Genomic DNA, 9,779 nt, shown 5'->3' with positions numbered 1-9,779 from the left:
ATTAAAAAAAAAAAAAATAGGTAAAACTGATTCCTAAATAAATCTTAATTGGATGCAACATTTATATACAAAGATGTTTTAAACAATTATTTTAAATATGAGCTTATGAACTATAAACTGGTTTATACTTTAGTTTTATGAATAAAGTGTTTCCTAAGAAAAGGTGAATTTTTAGTTAAAAAATGGATAACTTCAGTATAAATTAAGAATAGGAATTCTAGTCTAGTGCTAAATTTTCCTATACGTTACTCTTTAAAGATAACTTCACGAAATTCATTATTGTGGTTAAACAGCTGCCACCATTCCATTTTAGGACAACTAGGAAAGCACTGTGGAATCTGAGTTTAGGAACAAAGTTGCATGCATTTAGAGTGCCATTTTACCTGCAAGCCATATAATCCCATCTTCCCTCAAAGGAACACAAAATGCAAATATTCTACAGGCTTCTATTTCTTTAATACTATAAAAACATACAGACCACCAAAGTTAGTAGGCCTTTCAAGCAGCACTGAGAAAGAATTAACCCAATGGATTAGATAATGTAACCAAATACAAAAGTAGAAGGAAATTAGAAAATTTTTTTTTACTTATTTTACTTATGTTAGAAATTAGGCCCCTTTTACCAGTTCAGCCAAAATATGCTTATGTTAAAAAAAAAAAAAAACATGATTTCTCCATAGTTATGCCACACATACCCATATACTTAAGTCAAAGTCTAATAAGATCACATAGTGTTAGAAAACTTAGCAATTATGTTATTATGTTCTTAGCCAGAGAAAAAGAACATTGCTGGTTTTCTAATTCAAAACTCACTTCTTTAATTTGTAGGGATATATTAATATTGATGTACTTTTTTATTTTCTAATAATAAAATTAAAAGATTTGGAAAATTAAAGCCCTTCCATAGTTGTTAATTTTTTTGTTTGTTTGAGATGGAGTCTCGCTCTGTCACCCAGGCTGGAGTGCAGCTCTTGGTTCACTGCAAACTCCGCCTCTCAGGTGCAAGCAATTCTCCTGCCTCAGCCTCCTGAGTAGCTGGGATTACAGGCGTGCACCACCACATCCAGCTAATTTTTGTATTTTTTTAGTGGAGATTGGGTTTCACCATGTTGGCCAGGCTGGTCTTGAACTCCTGACTTCAGGTGATCCGCCTGCCTTGGCCTCCCAAAAGTGCTGGGATTATAGGCATGAGCCACAGTGCCCAGCCATTTTAAATATCTGAATCAATACTATTTCTTCCATTGTAATAAAAAAGACTGCATTTTCCCTCTGTGCTACCTTTAAAAGTTAATGAAAAATGCCTCAGGCCTACATTTCTTTTCACAGGGAAGAACCACCTCTCTGGATGTCTTGCTGCTGATAAGACAGAAGATAGTTCATTTTTGTATTTCAAAAGTGAGCTAAAAGGAAAACAGTTTTTAAAGTAGTGTGATCTAGTTATACTTTGACTGTTCAGTTTAATGTGCTTTGCCGCATTGCTTTATAGAGAAGCTCACTCACCGGAAGTCAGAAATCCTGCATGTAAGAAAAAAGTAGTTAGGTATATTGTATCAAAATTATTAGAGTCCATTCCCTCATCATTCACTGATCTAGGCACCAGGTATTGTGCCAAATATGAAAGATACAAAGATGATTAAGAAAAATCTCTTTTCCCAAAGAGAAACCAGCCTCCTCTGGGAGAGACAATTCAGACAATTTTAATATACTGTTTAAGAAGCTGAAACAAATAGGTGTACATAAAGTTATTGAAAACTCAGGACAGAGCTCATCTTGGCTGGGGGGCAAAATGGGGGGGCATCAGGAAGGTCATGGTTGAGCTTCAGCATGTTGTCAGCATGTTTAGCTGAGGGAGCTAGATGCCTCACTAAAATAGAGGCAAGATCCCATAAAATACATCTTTACGTTTGAAGCTTACTTTCACACTGTGTTCTAAGTTAGAGATAATGCAAATTGTAATACAGAAAACAGGCTAGCAAATCTGTAATGTAGCAAAAGAGGCGCTATATAAAAATCAGTGCTCACAGGAACTTACTGGCTTTGGCTAAGAGAGAAAGAGGAACATTAAATGTGTCTATTTCTAATATGGTAGAGGTTATTAATAACAGTTACTGAGTGCTTCCAAGGAATTCAGGAGTGCTATGTAAAAGGCAGAAAACTCACACTCCTCCCAAGAAGTTTTCTTAAGCTTTTGTAGTGGAGACAAATGTAACAACTAATTACAACACAGGAAGAATGGCCTAAGTTTTAAATAGTTTCTAATATGGTAATATAGGAGTAATTCCCAGTAGTTGATCAAGGGATGCTTTATGGAAGAGGTGACATTTGAAATGATGAAATGAGAAGGAATTTAACTGGAAGACACTTGGAAACTGGCTTTGCTCAAGTAAGGTTAAATACACATGCAAAATAAGGAAGACCTGAAAATTAAATGTATTTAAGAAATGGAATGGGAACATAAGGCACATAGAGACTCTTAGAGAGAAGGCTGGTATGAGAGCTTATAGCTTCAAATATCATGATCAATTTGGATTTTACTTAGCAGCTAACAGGGAGCCACTTTAATTTTTTAAAAAGGGAAATACAATGAGCCATGTGGTGATTTGGGAAGAAAAATCTGGTGGCAATGATTATTGATAATGAAGTTGAAGAGACCAGATAGAAGGGCACTAAAAAAAATAAAAGAGAAAGATGAGTTCTTAAAGAGAACAGTGGCAGCAAAGAAAATGAGCGGTGAAATGCTGCAGAGATCTATTTAGATGGATTTAAATGCTTGAATGTAGGGACAAAGATTGTGTCACCATGAAGGTGATGAAACTGAGGTAGGGAACAGAGGAAGAGCTAGCTGGATAACAAGTCCTGTTTTGTTTTGAGATGGAGTCTTGCTCTGTTGCCCAGGCTGGAGTGCAGTGGCACAATCTTGGCTCACTGCAACCTCTGCCTCCTGGGTTCAAGTGATTCTCCTGTCTCAGCCGCCCGAATAGCTGGGATTACAGGTGCATACCAACATGCCTGGCTAATTTTTGTATATTTAGTAGAGACAAGGTTCACCATGTTGGCCAGGCTGGTCTTGAACTCCTGACCTCAAGTGATCCACCCACCTTGGCCTCCCAAAGTGCTGGAATTACAGGAGTGAGCCACAGCACCAGGCCCCACAAGTCCAGTTTTGACACCCAACATTTGAAGGACTAGTAGAATACTGAATAGCTTGGCTATTGGCTGTATGTCTGCTGCCTAGAGAAAGTCAGGATTAGATACAGAGATTTGGGAATCATCAACATGGAGGTGAGAACTGAAGTCATGGGAGTGATAAGCTGAATAGCAAGCACGTGTAAGGCAAAAAGGGTAAGGGGGGCCGGGCGCGGTGGCTCACGCCTATAATCCCAGCACTTTGGGAGGCAGAAGCGGGTGGATCACAAGGTCAAGATATCGAGACCATCCTGGTCAACATGGTGAAACCCCGTCTCTACAAAATTAGCTGGGCATGGTGGTGCGTGCCTGTAATCCCAGCCACTCAGGAGGCTGAGGCAGGAGAATTGCCTGAACACAGGAGGTGGAGGTTGCGGTGAAATGGCTCTCCAGCCTGGGTAACAAGAGCGAAACTCCGTCTCAGAAAAGAAAGAAAAGGGTAAGGGGAGAATCTCAAAGAACTATATTTAGAAGCGGCAAGGAAGGAACTGAAGAGCAGCAACAGAGGTCAGGGGAATGAAAAGAGACGGCTGGATTTGACAATAAGGAAATCACTGGTGCCTGTTAAGAAGTTTCAGTTAAATAGTGAGATGATGATTGCCAGAGCAAAGTAATCAAAGAAAGAGGAAACTTTTGAGAAGTTAGGCAATGAGGAGAAGACAAGGGTGGAAACTTATTTTCAGGCTGAGGATAAAAGACAGCAAGGAAATAAAAACAGAAGAAAGGATGTGAGAGGTGGCATGGGGAGGATGAAACAGATGATCATGAAAAGAGCTCAAAGCAAAGGGAAGTAAGTAACATCAACATGCAGAAGGGATTCATGTTACAGGCTGAACTGTGTCCCCCCAAAAAAGGTATGTTGAAGTCCTAACCCCCAGTACCTCAGAATGTGACCTTATTTGGAAATGGGTTTCTGCAAATATGACTAATTAGGTTAATATGAGGCCATTCTGGAGTTAAGATGGGCTCCTAATGACTGGTGTCCTTCTAAGAAGCCAGCCCCGTGATGATAGAGCCACAGGGAGAACACCATCACAGAAAGAAGGAGAACTGGAATGATGCATCTTTAAGTCAAGGAACACCAAAGATTGCCAGCAAGCCACCAGAAGCCAGGAAGAAGCAAGGAAGGATTTCCCTTCTTTGCTGGGTGGAGTGGCAGGCACTTGTAATCCCAGCTACTCAGGAGGCTGAGGCAGGAGAATCACTTGAACCTGGGGGCGGAGGTTGCAAGAAGCCAAGATCATATCACTGCACTCTAGCCTGGGCAACAGAGCAAGACTACATCTCAAAAAAAGAAAAAAATGGATGAGGTAAGATAATATCAGGGGTGGCAGGTGGGGCTTCTCTAGAACATTAAGACTGCAACAGAAGGCAAAGGACAAATGGTCACATGTACTCCAACGTTTGGTCTTTTACATTCTTAGAGTGGGACAGCCATGGGCACTACTGTCTTATTTTCCTATGATAAATGCCATATACATATGAGAGTATTGCATGAGTTCATTTTCTTTTACTTTAGGTAATGTAAAAACTGAAGAAATTTTTTAAAATTTTACCTCGAAAGATAATGTAGTGATAGAGAACACTTTAAAAACTCAAGACATGCATGCCTTACCATGGGCCCTGCCTAGTAACAGCTCGGGTGCAAGGTAGTCCGGGGTTCCTAGAATTCGTCCATCATCAACGGGGGCTGCCCCTCTTCTCACACTCTTCGGAGTTCGGTATGGAGTTCCTGACTTGATCGGATTTGGGGTCTGCTAATTCAAAAAGCATTTAAGAGATAATAAATATCTTAATTCCTTTTACACTGAACAGAAAATGGTGAAACACACAAGCAAAATAACTGGCTCATAGGCTGCTAGGCATAAAAGATGTAGTCAAATCTTTGATAAGTATGGAAAATGAATGCATAGTTATAATTATGAAAAAGTCTTTTTATCTAGTGAAGTTCAAAAGCTTAGATAACATGGATTATTCCAATGAGATCTGGATAAGAAACAAAAAAACTGCAAGAAAAATGTTCGATGAAAAAAATCTGCAAGAAGACCGATAGCATGGATTAATACAAGCTTAAGAATAGCCACTGAGGAAGGCTATGGCTGATAAATGATTAAGGCAACATGTAAGACATAACTACGTATAACCTCTTGTGCTAAATAGCATTTAAAAGTTTTTAGGATAATTTGTTATTTCACAACAATTTTGTAAGACCAGCAGGACAGGTGCCATTATCCCCTACAAACATTTGGAAAAACTGCAGGTCTGAGGGCAAGGGCCTTCTAAGTCATTTAATAGTAAGTCTTGGGTAGAAAACTCAAGTTTTGAAACACAAATCCAGGGTTTGCACCTTTTATATTATGATGTTTTCCCAAAGGAAGAAAAAAAGTAGAACTTTGGGTTGGTAAAACTTTAGAAAATAAAAACAAAGTAATCTTTGAAATATATATTTTTCAACTTTTATTCTGTTAAGAAAAGAGATCATCTAAATACGTCCTTCAAGGACAGTAAGGTAGAGTGGACTTTAAGTCTGTATCTCTGGCAGGACGCGGTGGCTCATGCCTGTAATCCCGGCACTTTGGGAGGCTGAGGTGGGCAGACTGCTTGAGGTCAGGAGTTTGAGATCAGCCTGGGCAACATAGTGAAATCCCATCTCTACCAAAAATACAAAAATGAGCCAGGCATGGCGGTGGGCCCCTGCAATCCCAGCTATTCGGGAGGTGGAGACAGGAGAATCACTTGAACCCGGGGGGGCAGAGGTTGTAATGAGGCAAGATTGTACTATTGCACTCTAGCCTGGGCAAAAGAACGAGACTCTGTCTCAAAAAATAAAAATAAAAATAAATAATAATTTTATATCTCAGAGTACTATGGGGATGAAGTGAAAATATGATTGTATTTTCTTAGAAAAATATATAGAACTACACAAATGGAAGGTGGCATTACAGTTAAAAATAATAAACATGATTTCTAGCAGCTTTACCTTTCTGGGTGAAAACTTCCAAAGGCCAGACTCTCAACAAGGAGAACAAAACTATATGATTAATACCGCATAGTCTAGCTTAGAGGCAAATGTCTAATAGTTTTTTTTAAATCCAAAAAACAAAGTGTTAGAAAGTTACAAATATACCTGATAGAGCATACAAGATCTTCTTTTCTGAGTAGGGGTTACAGCCATGGGATATGAACCACTGTAAGCACACGAAATATCCATTGCATCCAAAGAAGTCATGTTCATTTTGGATGGTTCTGAGTTATTGGATGCATTAATATGACTGTTAAAACTTCGAAAAGCTACAGCATTTCTTTTAGAGGTTAACGTTTTCAGCACCTCCAAAGAAGGAGCTAACATTTTTTGGTTACTCTCTTGTATGGTAAGGTTCTCGTCACCTTTTGGTGAGGCCTTTTCTTGGCAGTTTGGTGATACAATAAGTGGATCTTCAATATTTGATTCTTCAAAAGAGGATTCTTTGATGCCTCTATCTGGGTCTAAGGGCTGACCTTCTAATGGACTTTCCATTATAGAAATTCCAGGAAAAGATGAATCTGAGTTCATAGAAACATTTTTAGAGGCTCTATCATCATCAGAACATAGAAAACTAGAACTTAAGTAGTCCTTCTTGCTATTCTTTTCACAATCTTCATCCAGTTCACACATAAGGTTTTTTGCTACCATTGGTATAGGTAATATTTCTGGTGTTTGCTGTTTATCAGTAAAAGAATTGACAACATTCTCCTTATTAGCATTGTCATTTTGTTGACTTTTGTGCACTGATAGCTTAAGGTCCTGAACTTCAATAGTTAAGCCTGTATTTTGATTTGTATAACAATCTATCATTTCATTATGCTTATACTCTACACAGGATTTTTTATTCTTTATAATTTTTTTACAAGGACTGGAGTCAACTAACTCAAAATTTCTTTTTAAACTTCTTTTCCCAAGGTGCTCTTCAGATATCCCACCAGAATCCACAGGCCACTGATTTGACTGATGGAAACCTGACTGTGTTGTGTCAGTGTCCATATTTATATTATTTACATCCAGTTGTACTGCTTCCCAAGAAACTTCCCCAGACGAGCATTTTTTAGCAAGGTTTACACAAGAGCGTCCAGTGGTGGGAAGGCCGCTGCTGTTATGAATGGGAGAAAGAGCTAACTCAAGATCCTTTTTATTGAAACCCTTGGTCTCAATGGCACTTGTAGATTTTGTGCGTAACTTTTCAGCTGTATTCCAACTCATTGTGGTCGAGCCCAATGCTTCATCGCTTTCCTAAGAGGGAAAAAAAATATTTGTTTTAGGTATATAAAGCTGAGATATTTTGACCTTTTAACCATGGTCCACTAAGGTAGGATAAATGACCCTATCAACTATTATGCTACCTATTCCCACTTTCAAATGGAAAAAATAAATAATAAGAGAAAATTAAAAAGCAATATAAGGCTGGGCTCAGTGGCTCATGCCTGTAATCCCAAAACTTTGGGAGGCTGAGGCAGGAAGATCATGAGGTTAGGAGTTCAAGACCAGCCTTACCAGCATGGTGAAACCTTGTCTCTACTAAAAATATAAAAATTAGCTGGGTGTGGTGATGCATGCCTGTAATCCCAGCTACTCGGGAGGCTGAAGCAAGAGAATTATTTGAACCCGGGAGATGGAGGTTGCAGTAAGCTGAGATCAAGTCACTGTACTCCAGCCAGGGCGAGAGTGAAGCAATGTAAACAATTATAAAATTATAAGCTTAAATACATTATTTTGAATGAAACACTGGCCTAAAATTTAAATAAATTATTCTATAATACTTATTTTGATAGTGTATCACATGTTACTTAAACAAGACAAATTAACAGGCAACATATTAAGGCATTCTTGGGGGTAAGGCTGCATTATGTACATATCTATTTTGCAATAGATATATAGATGATTCTGGTTTTTGTTTTTGTTTTTTTTGAAACGGGGTCTTGCTGTGTCGCCCAGGCTGAAGTGCAATGGTGTGATCTCAGCTCACTGCATCCGCTGCCTCCAAGGTATAAGCAGTTCTCCCACCTCAGCCTCCTGGGTGGCTGGGATTACAGGGGACGCTGCCATGCCTGGGTAATTTTTGCATTTTCTTTTTTAATGGAGATGGGATTTCACCTTGTTGGCCAGTCTGATCTCAAACTCCTGACCTCAGATGATCCACCTGCTTAGGCCTCTCAAAGTGCTGGGATTACAGGTGTGAGCTACCATACCCAGCATGGATGATTCTGTTTTGAACTACAAAATGCACAGGGCTTGAAATTTAGTCAGTGAAAAATTATAGACCTAAAATATTGTTAATATATATCACTTCATGCAAGTATTAAAGAACCACGCTGATAAGGATGAAGTGACACTAATGGTAATTCATAATTACAAACCCCGAAGAGCAGAAATTAAAATCTATTGTCAATAAGATGAACTGATAAAGCATTAATAACAATATGATTTTTTCTGAATTCCAACTATCTGTGTGTACTTGTGGGCACTCAACTTTGTATATAATATTGCAAATTGGTGCTTGGTGATCAAGATTTTTGCAAGAATAGTCAAGTAGAGTGAGTCATTAGTAAACTCTAATAGTGCTTATTTTTGATGTGTAAATAAATAACAAACTTTAACTATCATTAACTTAGTAATAATGAGCACTTAGTCACAAGCAAAAGGATTTTTTTTCTTTTTTTTTGGAGACAGAGAGTTTTGCTCTTGTTGCCTAGGCTGGAGGCATGATCTCAGCTCACTGTAGCCTCTGCCTCCCGGGTTCAAGCAATTCTCCTGCCTCAGCCTCCTGAGTAGCTGGGATTACAGGCGCCTGCCACCACGCCCAGTTAATTTTTGTATTTTTAGTAGAGACAGGGTTTCTACTAAAAATAGTAGAAACTATTTTTAGAAATAGTTTAGAAATAGTTGGCCAGGCCAGTCTCGAACTCTTCACCTCAGGTGATCCACCCGCTTCGGCCTCCCAAAGTGCTGGGATTACAAGCGTGAGCCACCGTGCCCGGCCTAAAAAGGATATATCTTGAATTATACCTCACTGATCTGCAAGCACAGAAGATGATACATTTGGGGATCAGTATAAGGTTTTTCAGAGGGTGCCTTATCATTCCTCTGATCATAACTTGAGAAGCACCACTATAATCCCATCGTTGCATTCCTCAGGGATGCAGAAGTGGGAGGAAGACGGTAAAGCCGTGTATAATTTGAAATAGTAAACAATATGTTTTCTTCAATAAGAAAGGAGTGCAGTAATAGTACTAGGAATGGAAATCGATTTATCTTGCAGTATATACTACCTTTATTTTAGCATATAAGGAGAGAAGAAAAAATAATTAAGAAACCCTGCCTTGGCTAAAAGTTAATTTGATCTTGTGTATAAAATACAAATATCCAATAATAATAAAATTCTATTGCTGAGAATAAGCAGCAAATAGAATACAAGTTATTTTAGCAAATAAAAGGTTTATTCTTTGGATATTAGTGTTATCCTAATCTATCGTTATTTTATCAGCATTCTATGAAGGAAACTTTATTATGATTTTAGATTTTACTACCTATCACCTTTAATATCTATTAGCTCTAATAA

At 38.4% G+C, this 9,779-nt stretch overlaps 1 protein-coding gene across 2 annotated transcripts in view; it reads right to left on the bottom strand.

The window, feature by feature from the left end:
* Nucleotides 1–9,779, bottom strand: part of MASTL (microtubule associated serine/threonine kinase like) — a 39,553-nt gene that overhangs the window by 7,320 nt on the left and 22,454 nt on the right. Inside the window, exons 8-9 of one of the 2 annotated variants that reach the window (XM_017535478.2) lie at nucleotides 6,314–7,453; nucleotides 4,802–4,943 (exon numbers count right to left, since the gene is read on the bottom strand). In XM_017535478.2, the coding sequence (XP_017390967.1) occupies nucleotides 4,802–4,943; nucleotides 6,314–7,453 (1,282 nt within the window). The remainder of the gene's footprint in view (nucleotides 1–4,801; nucleotides 4,944–6,313; nucleotides 7,454–9,779) is intronic. The other variant, XM_017535479.2, reaches the window with a different exon arrangement.

The sequence above is a fragment of the Cebus imitator genome, unplaced genomic scaffold (genome assembly GCF_001604975.1).
Source record: "Cebus imitator isolate Cc_AM_T3 unplaced genomic scaffold, Cebus_imitator-1.0 Scaffold92, whole genome shotgun sequence".
NCBI lineage: Eukaryota > Metazoa > Chordata > Mammalia > Primates > Cebidae > Cebus > Cebus imitator.
This window is presented reverse-complemented; position numbering and strand designations above follow the sequence as displayed.